General features: G+C 37.3%; 1 protein-coding gene across 12 annotated transcripts in view; it reads left to right on the top strand.

Annotated features, from left to right (window-relative positions):
• The window catches only part of BNC2 (basonuclin zinc finger protein 2), a 326,513-nt gene that overhangs the window by 156,788 nt on the left and 151,017 nt on the right, over positions 1-18,708 (top strand). The window contains exon 1 of one of the 12 annotated variants that reach the window (XM_064437886.1): positions 14,145-14,240. The exons of the other annotated variants lie outside the window; for them this stretch is intronic. Within the exon in view, the coding sequence (XP_064293956.1) occupies positions 14,196-14,240 (45 nt within the window). The 5' untranslated portion in view covers positions 14,145-14,195. Of the gene's footprint in view, positions 1-14,144; positions 14,241-18,708 lie in introns of those variants that run through there. 12 annotated transcript variants of the gene reach the window in all.

Raw genomic sequence — 18,708 nt, 5'->3', positions numbered from 1 at the left:
TATTTCTGAGAAGTGGAGAATGAGGAGGGAGACACAGCTCCGTATCCACAGAAGGCTTGGGGCAGTTTTTAACTGGAGGTGGCTGCTTTCAGCCATGCAGCTAGAGGACTGCAGAGCAATATTCCTGAAGGCAAAACTGAACTTCTTATTCTTCCATGGATGAAACACATCCCCCTGCCCAAAAACACCCCTTTATGTTTTTCCAGTGCCTTGGAGATATTTTTGGTGCTATTACTGGTTGTCTGAAATATTATCTCAGACTTCCACTGCCCAAGTTTTCTTCCACTTTGTTTGTTTAATTGCTCTTGTTTTTACTTCCCACTCACTTTTATTCCATCTTTCCTTGTTTCTTATACCATGTCGACACTACCATTCTTTGTTATCCCGTTGACCATCATGGTATGACAAAAAAGACATCATATTTCGTGCCTCAAAGAAAAGGAAAAAATGAAAACAAGCTTGGCACAAGAGAGTGAACAGTGCTTCCTATGTTACAACCACTTCACTTCTGCTTGACTGAGGTTTTCTCTCCTCTGAGCTGGGAGCAGGGGCTGTGCTTCCTTTGTGCTCATGCAGTATTTGCAATATGCGGCCATGGTTCCCTTTGGGTGAGTTCTGTGGGGTTTTACTGTCATGTCTGCTACTACTCAAAATAAAGAGTAATGGTGGTGCAGTTTTCCTTCTGCCCTTGCCCTCTTGCCTAGCAGTACTGAGCACTGAAGTGAAGGAGGTGATGGTTGTGTGGTGGAGGCTACTGCAGGGGGACAATATCTAGCAGGGTTGTAATTTATTTCAGTCATTGACTTCCACTCCTGAGAGTCCAAGAGGCATCTTGGTTTTGTTTCAGAGGCGGCAAGACACCTAGGGATGGCTTAGAAATGGGAGGAAGTGTTAAGCAAACATTTTAGTCATGCTGATTGCCTATGTTCAAAATGTTTCTTCTGATTACTGGTTTCTCACTTTAATAAATGTTTTTACAAGAGGTCTTAGGAGCTTAATAGAGTCCACTCCCTTTTCTTTCCTCTTTAAAGCACCTGAGGAGATACTAGGAAACATTACCTTGAGCATAATATTTTCTTATCGTTGTTATCACAAGCAACTTTTAACAGAATTTGTTTGGGAACAGCTTGCTCTCTTCTTATTCTCGGTATTTAAGTGCCTAAACAATGATAACTAATCTCTTCAATTTTCAGATTCACATACTTCTGTGCATGTGTCTGATGTCCTTGTCTATGGGCCCATTTGCTTTTATCAGAACTTGTTTCAGTAGAAACAACCAGAAGAGCAGAGCAGAGAAGTTAAACCTGCCATGCTGAAAGTGTAATACAACCTAGAAGTAATCAATGGACTTCTGCTAACAACCTGTGAACACAGTGCTGTAAGTGGAGGGTCAGCGTTTATTTTGGCTTATGAAACATTAAGATAAATCTTAACTGTGATGAGCTGGTTTAAGTCAAATGATAAACGTTGCTAAGCAATGTGTTACTTTTAGTGGTTGCTCATGGTGGGAGAATATTTGGGAGATGTGGGCAAGTTATCTTTTTTTCTCCCATGTTTTTGAACCTTACTAAGGAGTATTCTGCTTAAAAAGGAATCAGGATGTTGCTGTGAACTTGACTGCGCTTGGGTGTACAGGTACATATTTTATATGTGCTAGACAAAGGTTTAGATTGTACCTGCTGTTTTTACAGTGCAGATGGATTTCCTAATTCCTTCCCTTTCTGTGATCTAAGGCTCAGTCTCCAACAGACTATCTCCAGATAGTTTTCTGGAACTATTTCCATCCTGATCTGCTGGTCCTGGGCCAGCTGAGAAGAAAGGGTAGAGAATAGCCTAGAAAAGGAAGTTGTGGATGTGTTAACATCTTCAAGCATATAGGAGTTCACTGCTGTTTATCACTGAAATGCCAGTGGCTGCCATGGAGCCACTCTCGAGATCTATTGAATCCCCCAAATGACCCACAGTGCTTGAAGGGGGAGTTGCTGAAGGGATTTGTCATCTGTGTACAGGGGCGGATGGGAAAGGATGCCTGTCTTCCTACTGCCCATCCAGAGACTTATTGACAGAGGGAATGATTGTAGTCATGGTTATTAGAGTGTTCAAAAGTTAATTTGTAAGCATCTGTCTTGAATCTGTTTCTGATCAGGAAAAAAAAAAAGAATTACAGAATAGCAGTGTGTTTTTTCATGAAGAGTTGTATTTTTTAACTATTTATTGTGATTTGCAGGATATTTTCTATAAAAGGGGATGCTGACAATACAGCAGTTAGCAACAATAACATACCACACAAAATTAGAATATGTGGTAGTATTTGTTTAAATGTTTTGCAGTTTTGCTTATTTGAAAATACTTTTTAATATGCTAAGAATTAATGAGGATGTTTAAAAATATTAAAAACTGCTTTTCAGATTGGTTCAGTCCACAGTAATTGTACCACTGGATTATTTCACATTGTGAAAAGGTCTCCCAAAGAGGTGTTTTTCAATAAAACAAAGGTATCATTATCATGTCAGTAACCACTCAGTTATTGTAACTAGTCCTGTTTATTATACATAATTCTCATCATGAGGGCAAATAATCCATCAGCAAGTGAGCTGATTTCTGATTACCTTGTTGAAAGGCAGATGTGGTGTATAACTATGCCCACTGTATTTCTGTCTAGGATTTCCTGGACATAAAAATGTCTTCACGTTCTCTGCAGCACATGCTCAATGAGTGTTATGCTTCCAAGAAATGCCAGATCTACTGCATGTGCACTGAGCAGATAGTCTCTGCAAAGTGAAGAAGGACAGCGTGTTTGGGACACTTTGGACTTAGTGCACGTAAACAGATCACCGGTACAGTTAACCCTTCCTGAAAAGTTAGACAAACTGTGCATGAGTTGCCCAGTAGTTTTTGCAAGCTTGCCAGAGAGATAAAAACTACCTGTGAAGTGCATATACAATGGGGTTGATTCTACTTGGGGGTGCTGGGCATGGTTATGATTTACAGATAACCAGGCAGCCCAACTGAAATGCGAACTTACCAGACAAAACAGGATTCCAGGTATTAGAGTTGCTAATCATACCTTGTAACTCCTGAGTTGTGCAATGACATCTGTGAATAAAGCTTTTAATGGTGGGACTATTGACATATAATGTGGGGAAGAACCAAAACAAGCTCAGAAAATGGTCATTGTCTGCCAGTGGAGTCTGTTAGGTGTTGGTAAGAAGGCAGCTGCCATACCTTTACTCTAGTCAAGCCAAAAATAGCTCATGGGATGTGAATCAGGAGAGTAATATGGAGAATTTCAGAAAACTGCCTTCATAGTATATAAGCATACAGGAAGAATAGTCTAGGTAGCCACCTTCCAAGGTTCCACGTCTTCCAGAGAAGTATAGGTAACAAGTAATTCTTCTCAGTACTTTCTAATGCTTCTGTGTCTTTGATGATTAGTCTGTTCACTATTGAACAGAAAAATTTTAGGAGGTACTGTAAAGGGAACAGTCTCAAATGTCTGTAAGTGATCTACCTGCTCTCCTTTCAAGTACTGCTACAGATTTGTGGAATTGAGGCATGCTGGATGTGAAAACTGCCCATCCAGTTTTAGTTGTGAGTTTTACACCAGTGTGTAACCGCTTTCCCCTGCTGTTCCTGTGGACCTTCCACACTGTAAAATGAGGAGAAAACACTTACAACAGCAGTTGTGAATGTAAGGTTACAAAACTGAGTGTGAGAGACAAAAAATTCCTGTGGAAGTAAAGGTTGCCTGTGATGGTTCTTCCTCTTATGGGTTAAATGCATGTTTAGATTTTCATATTTTTGTTACCCTAACAACTAATCTCAGTTCCTGCAAAAACAGTGCAATTCAGAACTTCATAAAACAACTATATATTTATGCCCCTTTTCCAGCCAAATGTTAATGAGTATGTGGAAATCAGGATGTAATAATTAAGATTTTTTCTATTTGAAAGAATTGTATTATGGTAGGTTGACTAGGTACCAGAGTTAGAAAGGACTTAAATCTGCGGGTTTGGAATTTCATTAAAATACAGTTTTCTAATGTTAAAAAATGTCATGGTGACTAGAAGGGGAGATCGTCATTGTAGTTGTACATGCTTTGTAATGTTTAGTAAATGCTTATTCACATTTTAAATTCTCTCCTGTACTACTTTTATGTCAGTTACACAGAAAACTACCCATTGTTGCCTCTTTACAATTTTTCAGTTGACAACATAAGACATTTTGAACAGATGGCATCCTCTGTTTCTGAAGATCAATACACAGCTAGTTATTTCTACCTATCTTGAGCACTAGTCTTTCTTCTTTGGTAACCACTTGATGGCATGCAATTCAGCAAAATATGTTTATATTTAAGTTTTTACATCTGTAAATATTCTAGACTCTCTTGGGTTTTCCCTTGATGCTGTATTTAAGTGTAAAATGACTTAGAGTGTATATCAAATTAAGATTTTGCTTTTAACTGTGCTTTCTCCATTCATGAAGATGCTAATCTGAAAAGAACCAATAATCTACAGCACAGTTTTGGACATCTCTTTGGTTTCCGCCACCTTGAAATCATTAATGAACTCTGTGTGTTTGACATCTGTGTGCAGAAGTCAACAAGCCAAGCAGTGAGCTTTTATTCTGGTTTTGACATTAGTAATTAGTAGCAGAACACTGAAATTAGAAGTTAGAAAAGTATGAACATACTTAAAATTTATGCCAGTAGTAAACAGACTCTCACAATAACAGTTAGAGGTCTGCCAGTTTTTCCATGTTAAATAGATCTGACCCAAACTGTACATAATTCTCTGTGAAAATAGCATGTATTTTTATTCAGAATTTTGTGATGGCTAAATAAGGAAAAAGATGGCTGTTCATTGATATTAGATACATATCCCTTGTGAGGGGAAGCCTGCAAGGTTCTCTACAAATTTGGATTGCTATCTGAAAAATCAGTAATCCCTATCAGTGATTACACTTGATTTGTTTTTATGAAGCAGGAGCTGTCATGAGATTTTTAGATGGAACACTAAATATTTTTTGAGACAGTTGCCCAAACTGTCCACATAACCTCTCCATGTTAAATAGGTTTCTATGTACTTGTACCCGAATGTCAGGAATATCAGCACATTATGAATATCTGGTTATATATCAAAGAATGAGAAAAATAGGACCAAAGCATTTATGAAATTTTGGGACTATAAATGATTGGAAATCTAATGGAATGGGCAATTCCATTTACTAAACCAAAGAATTTAGAGCAGTTTAGCTTTAGATAGAGATTGCCACTTGTAGACATTTATTTAAATGTGAGGATCATTTGCTACTTGTTATACTAGGAGATTAAAACCATTCCAGTGTTGTTTATATGCCATTTCATCACCTTTGTTTAAGAGAAAGTTCAGTTTAGTGAGAGGATCTATTAGAACAAGTAGTATCAAGTTCAGTTTCTTGCTGTTCTCTCTCACTGAATTCTGAGTTTTCTGAATCTAGGGAACGTGAACTTTCTTAATGGGACTTTTGTTAATTACTTCCAGATTCCACTTTGTACACCTTGCTTTTTCCAACTGTAAATTGGAAATGAGTGTTCCTCTTTGAAACATTTTCAAACTTTGAGTGACACATGCCATCTAATTGTAATTTGTTGATAATAATAATTTTTTCTTGTTTGGGAGGTTTCTCATTTCCTGAAACACTTCTAGGAGAAATTGTGAATAATGCCTTAAAAGAATAATTTCATTTTCTGCAAACTTTCAGCACTTTTCTTGCCATTCTTCCTCAGGTTTTTCGCAATAAATACCATTGTTGGCATTTACCAACTCCCTTCTGCCTTGCTGGGATGCAGATTTCTCAATGACACTGGAAACAAGAGACTGATAACAGACTGTGTTTGAGTTACCAGTTCATAGTTTGGGGACAGGTGTTGGTCTTAGACAGAAGTCATGTCAGAAGGCAGGCTTTGAGTAGCATCTAGATTCCACACCCTCCAGGCATTCTGTAGTAGCTCATTAGATTTGTGAAACAACTCTGTCTTCAGGAAGTGGCCAAAGAACTCCGGTTGTCGTGACCTTCAGGGAACACACCAAGGCATTCTGTGTTTCCTACAGCAGGTCACTGCTGCACACTGAGTTAACTGGAATCTTGCTTTTGATGAGTCAGTTGATCTGGAAAGGAAAAGACTGCTGTCTGAGTTATGATGAATTATACTTTGTTAAGGCACTAACTATACCGTCTGGGCAACTGAAAGTTGGCTTTGCTCTTGTAAACATCATTACCCGATCTGCACCTAAGAGAGGTGTTGTTCTTATGTCAATGTTGGTTTCCATTTCTACTTTAAAATCTTCCCCCTTGTATTAAAGTGTCTGTGTTCAGACACTGTGAAGTGAGCACTGCCATTCAAACAATTTTATTTAAGTATTTATATAATGGTCAGTAATTCAGTAATTAATCCTTAATGCTAGTCTGAAAAGTAGGCACGTAAATGTCCCCATTTCTGGAGGCTGTGAAAGTGAGGCAGCTGGGAGTTCTTGTCTTACCAGAAATCTTAGAGAGTCCACAAATTTGGAATTGAAACAGGAATGCCTGGCTCTCCCTCATTTTCTCAGACAAGCAGATTGCATCTCATTGAGAAGTGCACGAAAGCTGATAATGTTATAGTCCAACTGATAACTCTCTGGGGAAATGGAAAGCTCTGCCTTGAAGTTCACCAGATGTTTGGAAGTTTATGTTGTATGTGAGCTATGAAGAATTGTATCCTTAAGATGAGCTTTCTGAATTGTATAGAATTATGTCATAGAGATATAGGTATTTATACACAGTAAGACTCAGTTTAAAACTCCTTAGCAATGTTGCAGTTTTCTGTTACATTCAGTCTAATTTTCCAAGAAGGCCATCATCTCATCTAGGTCCTTAAGCATCACCTTGTAATAGCATTTCTTTTTTTTTTTTTTAAGCTCATGGTTTTCATTACAGTTCTCTGACTAGTTTATTTGGATAAAATCTTTAAGCTTTCTCTTATATCTTGAAGATTTAAATAAAGAACAGAAGGGCAGGGTAGGCCTGCTCTTGTTGTAATAGCTTTTATTTTTCTGGAAGTGCTTTTGTTAGAACCTGCTTTTTCTCCCTGCTAACTGATATATTAAACACTTTATAAATTTAAGGGTTAAATCTGGCCACAGCAAAAGAACAAAATTGCCATGAACTTCAAAAGGATCAGAATTCCAGCCTAAAATTTTACAGTCCTGACAGAAAAATTATTTCTTTTGCTTAAGCTTAGTAGATAAATATAAGTATATATGTAAGCCTGAAATCTTCAGCAAGGCGTTTATGCCTATCAATAGTATATATTCTTCCATGATTTCTGCTTAACCTACACCTTATATCATGTCTAATGAAATGTAGAAGATGCCACTGTTATTAAACAAAAATACTGAAACGTTGCAAAAGCACACAAAGTTGTGATAAAATATTGAACTACTTCATGCTTGTATTTCATTGTGACCTGTTGGTTAATTCATTTTACATGACGGGCTAAAGTAAAGAGACTTACCATAAAGTAAACAATTAAAAGTAATTAGTAGACAAATAATTATGTTCATGCAGTGCATTGTTGTTATCAGCATAAGTTTGAAAAAACTTATAGATGAGGATAATTTGGTGTGCTGCATTTCAGAAAGGCCAGTCCTCTTGTTACCAGTATAACATGGGATAAAATTAATCCCTTTTTAACTGCAATGTGAATATTCAAATGAGTTGTTTCATAAGCTAAATGTCTCTTTAAATCATAGGAAAAGCACAGCCAGAGAGAGGCGAGAAAGAGCTTGCTTGTGAGAGAGTAAGGCAGAGTGTTCATTATTAAACACTGTTTGCTGCTAAAATATGGTTTCCATATGGAGTAGACTACATGTAATTTATGTAAACCACATTGGTAATAGTTTTTATCAAGTGGTACTAAACACAAGCTAAATCCAGCATAACTGTTTATGTAGACTGCGTGTAAGTAAATTGTGGGTATTACTAGGGCTAGTCAGATTATTCAGAAAAATATTTCCATTGCTGTCCTCATTATATAGTAACACAGCTCACATCTGCAGCAAGGCCAGGTTTGGCTAAGATGATTTTGGAGCTGAGACAGGAAGTGAAAGAAGCTAATTTGTAATAAATCACTGATGGCACTCATCTAAGGACTTGTAGCACTAGCGACATAGAAAATATATCTGTTAAACATACTTTTATCTGCACAGGTTCTCACTCTTCTTTTTGAAAAGGTGGGATGATGTTTTTGATAGAAAGGAAAGACATAGTAAAAACTATTTACACAGAATTATAACTGGGCACCCAATGGTGGTGATGATAAAGGAAAACTGAAAGGGCTTTTCTGAGGGTAAGATATGCTTTTCTAGCATGCTAAAAAGGAAGACTGGGAGACTTTAGAGGACATTTCTATATACTTTAGATTTGGATGAGGCTTTCTGACAAAATGTAAGAAGATCCTAACTTAGATTAAAAACTGTGTAAGAGCTAAGCACAGAATGGAAATTCCCTTCCGAGATGATGTAGACTTTAGTATTAGCCCACACAATGTTTTGTATATTCATTATTTACTTGGAAAGGAGTGCATAGGATTAGTTTGCTAAGCAGGTAAGACTAATCTGAAGATGAAGTCTGTTTAAAAGACGGCATAAACACTAGTTAGATAACAATGTTTGATAGATTGAGCTGCAAGCTCTTGACCTCTGATCTTGCCTCTGCCATCTCCTTTTGGACAAATCTTTCAACACCCATGTTTATTTTTCTTATTGTAGATATTAATGCTTAATAGGTAAGAGAAGAATTCTGTTACACATATAATTTTTGAATTAAGGAAAAATAAACCCAAAACAAAATTATTTCTAGAAAAACTCAACCAGAAAAGACACTGAGAAAGCTGCTTAAAAGTATCCATGCTTTCAGGATGGGTTTGGACCACATGACCTCCAGAGTTTCCTTCCAACATATATTGGAATGATTCTTAAAAAAACCCCAGGAAATCCCCAAAACCAAAACTAGTGGCATATACATTACATAGTTTGTGTTCTTCGGAAAAGCACACATTTCTTCCTGAAAAACTCTAGAGTTGCGCATATATAGCTGAGAGGAAAGTCTTTGGGTTTTTCCATGTAACTGTGAAAGGAAAATCAAAGTATATGCATGTAAACGTTAAAAAAATTAATAAATTTACAGTCTTCTAAGTGTGTTGTTTACATGCCTCATGCAGGTGTACTTTTGAGCTGTCCTGTTGCCTCACTTACATGGCTGGAGCACTGTATCTCTGTGTCACCCAGCTGACATGTTAAAGAAGAGCTAGCCTCAAAGCATCATCTGTTGCCTTGGATGCTCCCATGTCTGGGAGGGATAACTACTTCCAGAGAAACCCGAGATGTACCTGAAGGTAGATGGGTTGGTGATTTCAATATGAATCTGCCCCTCAGAGAAGCAATGAAGAGTACTGTCATGTTCAAATCTATGCTTCTACTTATTTTTCTTACAGGAAATAAATAGCTAACTACCAAGGGCAGCTACCACTATAAAAAAATAGCCACTGCTGTTAACTATAACCTGGCTTAGTCAAACTGTTAACTTCTACAGAAAATTTATTCCTTCCTTTTGGTTTATAAAAGGTACGCTAATGATCTGCAATTTGTATAAATTATACAATTGCTGGAAAAAACCTGTAGTTTTCAATTCAAACAGTCCGACTACTTCTGGAAATCACTGGGTGAATTTTGCAGGTGGCTAAGTCACGTGATATTGGTTTTGAACCATAATTGATTGGATTAATGCTTCAAAACTTTTTGTCAAGAAAAAAAAACCTATTTGATTTCTCAGTTTAACTCCCAACAATTCCTCTGCTCTAATGCTTTTTTTTAAAGTACCTGAATGTGAGAAAGTGAATTCATAAAACAACCGTTAATTGCAACAAGACAAAGAGATTCTGCTTCCCATTCAGAGAAGTGTGCATTAATACATTTTGCTCTACTCAGGAAACTGTAGTGAGGTATGCTAACATACAGGGTACTGTATTTTATACTGTAATTTTTGGAATATCTCTATACCAAATTGAATTTCAATTTCTATAAGATATCCATTTCAGAAAAAAAGGAAGTAAAATTATTAGCTAAAAAGGTATATTGTACATATGATTATTCATTTCTCATTGTAGTAAACTTTTGATAACAGAGATTTAGAATTAGCTGTATAATTGTAAATGAATTTATAAGACACCATGCAAAAGTTATCCCTCCTATGTTGATGCTGGTTATCTCTAATGGTCTTCTCCCAGTTCTTTCTTTTCCTGCTTGACTGATTTTCTTTTTTTTTTTTCTTTTGAATTTGGGAAAATGGATGGGTGTCATTATTTGTGCTCACAGAAAAATCAAGCTTGCATTAGAAGGTAATGTAAATTGTAAAGCTAATTCAGTGATAGCAGTTTATTATTGTTATGACTCTTCTTCTTTTGACTCTACAAAGGTCTGCTGAAGACCTTTTTCATTTTAAGAGGAAATACATTTTATTAGTTTGTAATTTGAGGTAAACCAGTAAATCATTAAAACAAAACCACCTTCTGCCCTACAGTTAAAAAAAGTGATTTTTAAGTGTGTGAAGAGCTCAAGTTTATAATTTCCTTTTAGTTTATGTTAACTAAAAGGCTGTACAGTTGATGCTGCTGGTGCAGGGCTTATGTTAAGGTAATATAAAAGATACCTTAAAGACTGTCTGTTCTTTTCATAACCTGCTATACCTGTCCCACCCAAAAAACCCCCTTTAAAATCCCAATCCATCCAGTGCAGCTGTTTAGAAGGCATGTGTCTGAGCTGTCTTCAGTCTATCTTATCATGAAGGAGGGGGTGGAGATGAATTTCAGCATCCTTTGATCACCCTTCCCAGTTTTCCAGTGCTGGTGAGAGCCTCAGTTGTAATGTAAGAACAGCATCAGGGTTACCTTCGGTATAGGAAACACAATAATTTGACTACAGATAGATTCAGGAGCTGATATCCATGTACCAGAATGGGATGAATACAAATACCCTCTGAAAATGGAGTAAGTTCAGGCTTCCTTGTAGAGTACATGTTACATTTAGGAAAGAAAAATAATCAGAACAGTTCCTAATGTCATGATGCTATTTGGTATGTCAAAATGTGAAAATACTGTTAGTTGAAATTTTTGTGAGATGATTCCCTCCCTGATTTCAGAGGGAGGTGTGTATAACTGGACTTGTGCATATGTTGCTCTTAGTATGGCAGCATGACATCACAGGTCTGTTGGGTAGGGAGAGACCACACTACATGTATTTATATGTTAAACCATACTTAAAATAGTTTTCCTACAAAGTATATGTGTATACAAAATACATAGTGGCACAGCACTGCATTTAAAGTGTTGTTTGCACTTGATCAGGAGCCTCTGAATTGCTCACTTAATGGCTTTACTGCCTGGGGGTAATGTGACCATCCCCAGTGAGAACCAAAAGTCTTAAAGGTGCTAAACTTGTTTACAGTGTTTGTGTGCACATGTATACACTGTACGAAAAACAGTCACCAGAAGGGGACAGACTGTTATGGGTTTTGGCCTTTCTCATATGCTTGCCCAATATATGTTGAAGGGGGGACGTCTGTCTGCTGGAAAATCTTACAATAGATGTGTGATACACCTATTGTGGTATTTTAAAGAATTTGTCACAAGACAATTATTTAATCTAAAGTTGTTTAAAAATTCTCAAAAAGGAGTAATTAATGAAAAATCAGCTTTGCTAAAAAATTTTTTTTATTTTTTTTTAACATAGATTACTTTTTTCTTCACTCCCTCTCAGTCAAGTACAGTAGGCTTATGCAGGCTTGTGTTAATTTTGGTACCTGGCCTTACATGTAGAAGAATCAAGAAATTGTCCCCTCTCAAGATTTGTAAAAGCTTCTCTGAAACACCACTGGAATAGTCATCAATGTACATGGAATTTACAGGACATAAAGTGGTGTGGTGGGGTATAACTTTTACTCATTTTCCTGTTGGGGTGATGTATGTAATTAGAGATTAATGAAGTAATTTGTGAGTTTTGTGACCTTCCCAGATTTAATCTGATAAAATCTCGAGATCTCAGGACAGCATTCCTCCACACACCCTTCTTCATTCACGAGGAGCGTTCTGTGCTTTTAGGTACAAATACAAATTTATTGACATATGCGTGTTTTAAGTATACATGTGTCTTTTTCTGTGCATTAAGCTGTTGTACAAGCAGAGCAGATGAGTAGATGCATACTCTGTCTCTTTAAACTTCCTGACTCAGGCTGGTTTGACAAAGACCTCCTTATCATTTTCTTGAAACCCAGTTTCCTGAATCAGCGGATTTTTTTCCCCCTGAAACTTCTGAAGCTCTGAACTCTGTCAAAACAAGATGGCTGGCAAGTTTTAGGGACAGAGCAGAGACACAGACAGAGACAAAGAAGCCCCTGAGAAGGCAGACGGACTTATATTGCTTGTGGTTTTTCTGTACAGCTGGTTTCAGATGTGTCGGCCTTGTTCTGCACTGGTTCCACTGCCAAAGCAAGACTGTCACAGCTGGTAGTACTTACTGCACTTGCGGGAAAGTATGTGATTCATTAGTTGGAACCGTATGTTTTTCACCAGTTCTGGTCGTGTTTTTGTTAGGATGTGGTAAAAGCATAAGCAGGGGGTGAAGGGACAATGGAAATATGTGACTTGTTAAAGATCAGCCCCAACCAGTTATTAACTAAATTGTATGTTGTAAAAAAAAAAAATTTGCTCATAAGACAAATGATTTAATTCTTCAGTTAAGATCATTTAGTCACACTCAGTAAAAAAAAAATTGTCAACATCAAGTACTTTTTCCCCTCTTTTCTGTTAAGTAGCATGATCTCTTTTACTGAAGACTGTAGTACAGGAAGAAGTCACCCAAGCAAAAGACATTTGTTTGGTAAAAAAACAGCCAAACTGGCTAGGAATTTTGAATCTTTGAAAGGAGGTGGCTGCTGCTCCTGGTAAAATACGAATGTGGCTTAAAGGCTTGTAGAGATGCTTGGTGTATTGGAATATTTGGTGGAAGGAGAGCTGTAAGTGGGTGTTCCTGTGCCCACACATAATAAAACAGACCAGAATTGTCTTTTGTTTACAACTTTTTTATCCCTGGAGTAGCATCTCCCACTATTTTTGAGTGTTGGTGAGAATTTTGTACTGATGTTTATTTTATAGCTGTTTGGACCTAAGCACAACTGTTCGAAATAGAAAAAAAAAGTCTGGGGATGGGGGTGGGGGGACACAGCACATTTGAACCAAACATTACTATATTCTCAAGATGCTAATACAGCTCCCCCCTGCTTTTATAGCACTGATGAAACAACATGAAGACTTCAAAGCCATGTGTTTAAGAAAGTGCTTTCAAAAAGAGTCTCTCTCCTTCCCTCCACCCCATTCCATTTTCCCTCCCAGCCTCTTTACACACACACAACCACTGGATTTCATAGAGCTAGAACCAGGTCTGTCTCTGATAATTAGCTCAGCTGGCTGTAGCATAAATAAAGTAATGCACTTAGGGGCTGCAGTCTGTGACATGGTTTAGCAGAGCATAAAAAGGTGCATCTGTTAACATGCCTGAATTCAGTCACCTTACTGTCACCCACAGAAAGATACCAGCTCTGAAATGTGCCGATAATATTCTGCAGAAAAGAGGCCAGTATTGTATTAAATTAACCAGGCTGTGGACGTGCAAAGTGCTGCCTCTTAAAAATCGTGCTGTCTTGGCTTACAGTGGTGTTGCAATGAGTCCCTCCAGTATCTATTAGGATGACCTGTGGCACTGAATACTTCAACACTCTTCTGGCTAGTATTGTTGACCTTTGTCAGCTTGATAAAAAAGCAGAGCCTAGAAATGTGCTTGTCATTTTTAGTGAACCAGGAGGCTAGAAAGCATGGGGAAGGGGAGGGGGGGGTGTGCTACAGGGAAGCACAGAGATGCCAACAGCCTGTTTTTGTTTAAATTAGGATGCTGAACCTAGGACAAAATTGCAGTCTGCTTCCCTTTTCCTCCCCAGCAGCCCCATGTCTCTCACCCCTTTCTTCCCCTGACTGTTGCTACTTGATTTGAGGTCTGAAATAATGAGGAATGTCTGCGTGATCAAAGTTACTGTGTGCCTCCTGGTCTCCACAGAAGCCCTGCTGTATGTGTTTGGTAGGCGACAAACAGCTTGTTGTAATGTATTTGAAGGTAATACAATCACACTTTTGTTACATTCTTTGAAGATTTATTTGCTTTTTGATTCAAAATCCTAATGAAAAAAATACGTATTAAAACCTTTTTTTTGTTTTTATTTAGCTGTATAATGATTTTAAATTATTTGCAGGAAAAAGATTACTTCAGCAGGGGATATAGCCAAGCATGCTTCAATAAATTGATAAGTTCTCAATTTTATATATGTGTAATTCCTTTGAAAAGGTTGATTAAGGTCTACCTAGCTCTGTCCAGCGACTTAACAAGATAACAGGGTATCTGTTTTCAGTATGCATATTTGTGCTATACAAACTATCATTTCTACAGCATTATTATTTCTTATATATTATATCTAATATTAGTATGTATTTTTGTGTATATATATATTTATAAGTGTTTATATGAATTGTATTCTTCTATGGGTCCAAATGAGTGCCTTATCCATTAGAGGGTGATATAATGCCAGTGGGAACTAGTCCCACACAGCTTGAACCAAAAATTATTCCATTTGGCAGTAACAGAATGTGGATGACCAGGAGGTGTGATGCATTCTCTACTGTATTTTGAAGTAGTTACACTGGAAATATCCCACCCAGTTGTGCTTGGCCCTTTAGTCCTGACATTGGACCACACCTGCATTCCTGATGTCCAGACCCATATTTGTTTTTGCCAACTGCCTTTACCCAGGAACATCTTCAGGGAAAAAATTAAAAATCTAAAAAAAAAACAAACCCAGGAAACCAACACATTGGCATTTACCTGATTACTTGGAGAGCGGGACGGGGGAGGGAAAGAAGTTGATATCAAGAGAAATGATAGTGCCTCAAAATCCCTTCTTCTGAGTGCTGTGAAGTTATAATAAGCCAGCTGTGAAACAGAAGGAAAAAAAAGCTACTGAGTTCTTTTCGGTTCTTGATTTTTTCCCCCAGTTATGACTTTTCCCCTCCCTTTTTTTTCTCCCCTCTCCCCCCACTCCCCCAAGGGATTTTCGAGAGAAGCAAACCTGGGAAGGAAAAAACAAACAAACAAACAAAAAAAGCTGAGGTTTATCTTAGAAGAAATTAAGGTTAATGATCATTGGCTCATTTTCATATTCCGTAGGTGTGGATGGAGGAGTAATCAGTGCAGGTGGCCTTGCCAGTTGGGAGTTTCTCTTTGTCATCAAGAAAATAAGGAGAGTGCAGGGATTGAATTACCACAACTATTTCAGGGCTAAACATATTTTGTTTCCCCATTGGCTCTGGTTTAAGGACAGAAAGCTCACGTTAATTTTATCCAAAAGAAAAGCACAGTTAATTCCCTGTATATTCTGAGATAATTTGACCAAATGTAGAAGAATCTGTGCTTGTTCAAATGTATGTGTAGTGTGATCTTACAAATAATTTTGCATATAACACACTGAAAAGCAGTCTGTTGCTTAATTTGCTTGACAATTTATGTTTCTGTGCCCAATTACCACTCACTTTATTGAACATTGAAGAGCTGCTTATTAAACTATGTGTTCTGACTGCTCCACTTGGCTTCCCAGATGCCTGTTAATACATGTAAAGGTGCTGTCTTCTAACTTTTAGAGGATGGAGAAAATTGAAGGCGTTAGTTCAGTTTGAAAAGGAACTGGTGGATTTGGATAAGGAAGTGTGTGGTGGCCCTGAAAGGATATCTAGTGTGCATTCACATCTCGGCCATAGAAGAGCCATTCTTTAAAGAAAAATGTTTTTGAGAAAGAATAATGAGATGACAAATAATTCAGGTGAACAAGCCCCAGATAAATCCCACTTAGAAGTCTTCTACATCAATGACATTTTGTGTCTGATATTGCTGGAACAGATTGTGGTCAAGAGATTTCAGTTTAGAATATAGAAAAGTCAGAAATAAAAGTCAATGGGAGTCAGTTGAGTAGGAGAGAAAACAGTAGTCAGAGTGTTTTGAATTGTGTGTGTTTCTAACACATGCATTAGCCTGTCCATGCTGCATTGTATTTGATTAGAAGGGGAATATTACTACCAAATAGGTAGTTTTAGTTCAAGAACATGATGCAGCTGGTAGCAGTAGCTGTTATTTTAGCACTAAATCTGTGCAGACATTAAATTATAGGTAATGTAGTTCCAGTTAAAATACTTAATGACTACTGTGTGCACTCATTTTTGTGGGTTTTTTTTAATGAAGCTGATAGCAACCCCCCCACTCATACTCTTCAGGAACACGAGTTATTTAGCTTTGCAAAAGAGTCAGCCCTACAGATTTAGTTGCTGTTATTCAAAAGAAAATATTACAGCATGAGGAGGTTTAACTGGTAGAACAGGGGGGCTGGATTTTGGTTCTCTTGGTCCTCTGAGGTAAGAGTCAACATGCAGCTGAATATTCATGAGGCATTCATTAATATGAATAGTTGGTCTGCTGCTGCACCTTTCCATGGTTTATTAATAACTTATGGACAGACCACTTCCAAGCATACAGAGGGCAAGAATACTTTAATGATTGCAGCATTTTCTCAGTAAAAAGAAAGAATGAGATGGTTTATTTCAGCAGCACCATTTGCAATGCTGTAGTTAAGGTGTCAGTAGCACACTGTACTTAAGGTTCTCTCAGTAACACTTGAACTATAAATCCAATTTTTTTTTCAGGCTTATAGGTTGTGCATGAAACTTTGTTCCAGGCTGAAACATAACACAAAGAAATATCTGCCTTAAAGGAACTAGGTTTTGGCTCAATCTTTTAGCATATCCTTTTATCTTTTCTTATTTTAAGTCAAAGAATAGAGGGAGAATGAAATGAATGTTATAATTTCAAGGCTTTCTTCTTCCTTGCTGATGAAACTCAAAATCAGCTTAAATTAAAAACAAAAATGTTGGCATATTATCAGTCCATAGCATAATCTGGGTGTTTCTGGCATTGAAAAGTAATGTTTGTTACTCACGTAAAAAGAAGTATTTAAAAACTCACCTTGTATTAAGAAAACCTGCTGTTGATTGTGTTGTTTTGTTGATTGCTGAGACATTTAGAGTAACTATCCATAGATAAACTCACTAGAGGAGCAATGATATGGGAAAGATGCCAAATTTAGTATAAAAATAACAACTTTTTAAAATATATTTTTCTGCTCTTAAAAGTATTTAACTTTGGGCATATCATTTATTTTTGAGATGCTCACAGTATACTACCCAATAAGATTATGTATTCATACTTTATAAATAGTATCTACAGTAAAAACTTACCATCTCTTTCATAATTTACTAATCAGTTGGAGCTTAACACTTTCTTAAGATAAAGTGCATGCCATGTTATTTCACTGTTACCCACAAAAATGCAACTTCTGTTATTTCAGAGAAGTAGCTAATTTTACTTTTTATGTTACACTTTCACTCAAAGTAACTTCAGTTGCTGAGGCTGTGTTGTGAAGCCTCCATTAAACTGATAGTTGACAAAGTACACTCTCGTTATGTTTTAAAGGCACATAATTATATCCCATGGCTTTTACTGAGCGTAGTCAGCCTTTCTTTTTTCTTTCTTCCTTTTCTTTCTGTGTGAGTGTCTTGTAAAAAATTAATCCTGAAAGTCCACTAATGTAATGAAAATCTAAGTCATGAAAAATATTCAAGAATTATTAGAAATGGTCTGCCTGTCATCCCCCCCCCCCCCCCAGTTTTTAGCTTTGATAAAGTTAACATAGGAGTATTATCATTTGGTGGAAGAAACTGCATGTTTTTCATAAACTTTCACCTTTTTTTTTACTATCTAGCATGCTACTCTCCAACGGAGTCTTCCCTGGGACTGTAATTTTTCTTTTGTGATTAAAAGTACTGAAGTACCCTGGATCAGGGGATTACTAGTTAGATACAGAGTCCTTCTGCTTTAGGTCACCAGTTTGAATTCAGTCCAAGTCATCATCAGACTGCTGTTAACATCTGAGGGCAGCATGGCATTTTCAGTGCAATTCCCAGTAGGCACATTTTTTCTCATCTTCCATTCTCCAGTCTTTCTCTACTGGGTTGAGCTCCTTGTGCTGGGCAATCATCCTGCCAAGTTTAAGCGAGTTCCATCATCCACACTTGGATCCAGTTTTCCCTCACCTAGGAACAATTAATCCACAGTCACTTCTTTTATGTTACTTACTTGGGTGAGACATTACCATCACCACCATCAGTGATGTGCCCTTTTAATGTTTCAAGACACTGTGGGGTAGAGATACGTCCCTCAGAAAACTGAAAAGGAAACAAAAAAAATTCCCCTAAAATAAACAAAGAATCCAGCACCTTTCTCCTCACCACCCCCCCCACCCCCAAAACACAGCTGTTTTTTGTAGGGTTTTATGGATTAAATGCTTGGCAGAGGTGGTAGAGTTGATAGGATTTCAGTTTACAGTGAGACAGCCTCATCCATGGAACTCAATTTCATTAGGCTGTCAGACCCTAGGCTGGCTACCTTTCTGGTCGTTCTTACCTCTCAGGGAAGATGAGAGGGGTAA

The sequence above is a fragment of the Phalacrocorax carbo genome, chromosome Z (assembly GCF_963921805.1).
Source record: "Phalacrocorax carbo chromosome Z, bPhaCar2.1, whole genome shotgun sequence".
NCBI lineage: Eukaryota > Metazoa > Chordata > Aves > Suliformes > Phalacrocoracidae > Phalacrocorax > Phalacrocorax carbo.
Note: the sequence above shows the minus strand (reverse complement) of the source record. Positions and strands in the feature narration are given on the sequence as shown.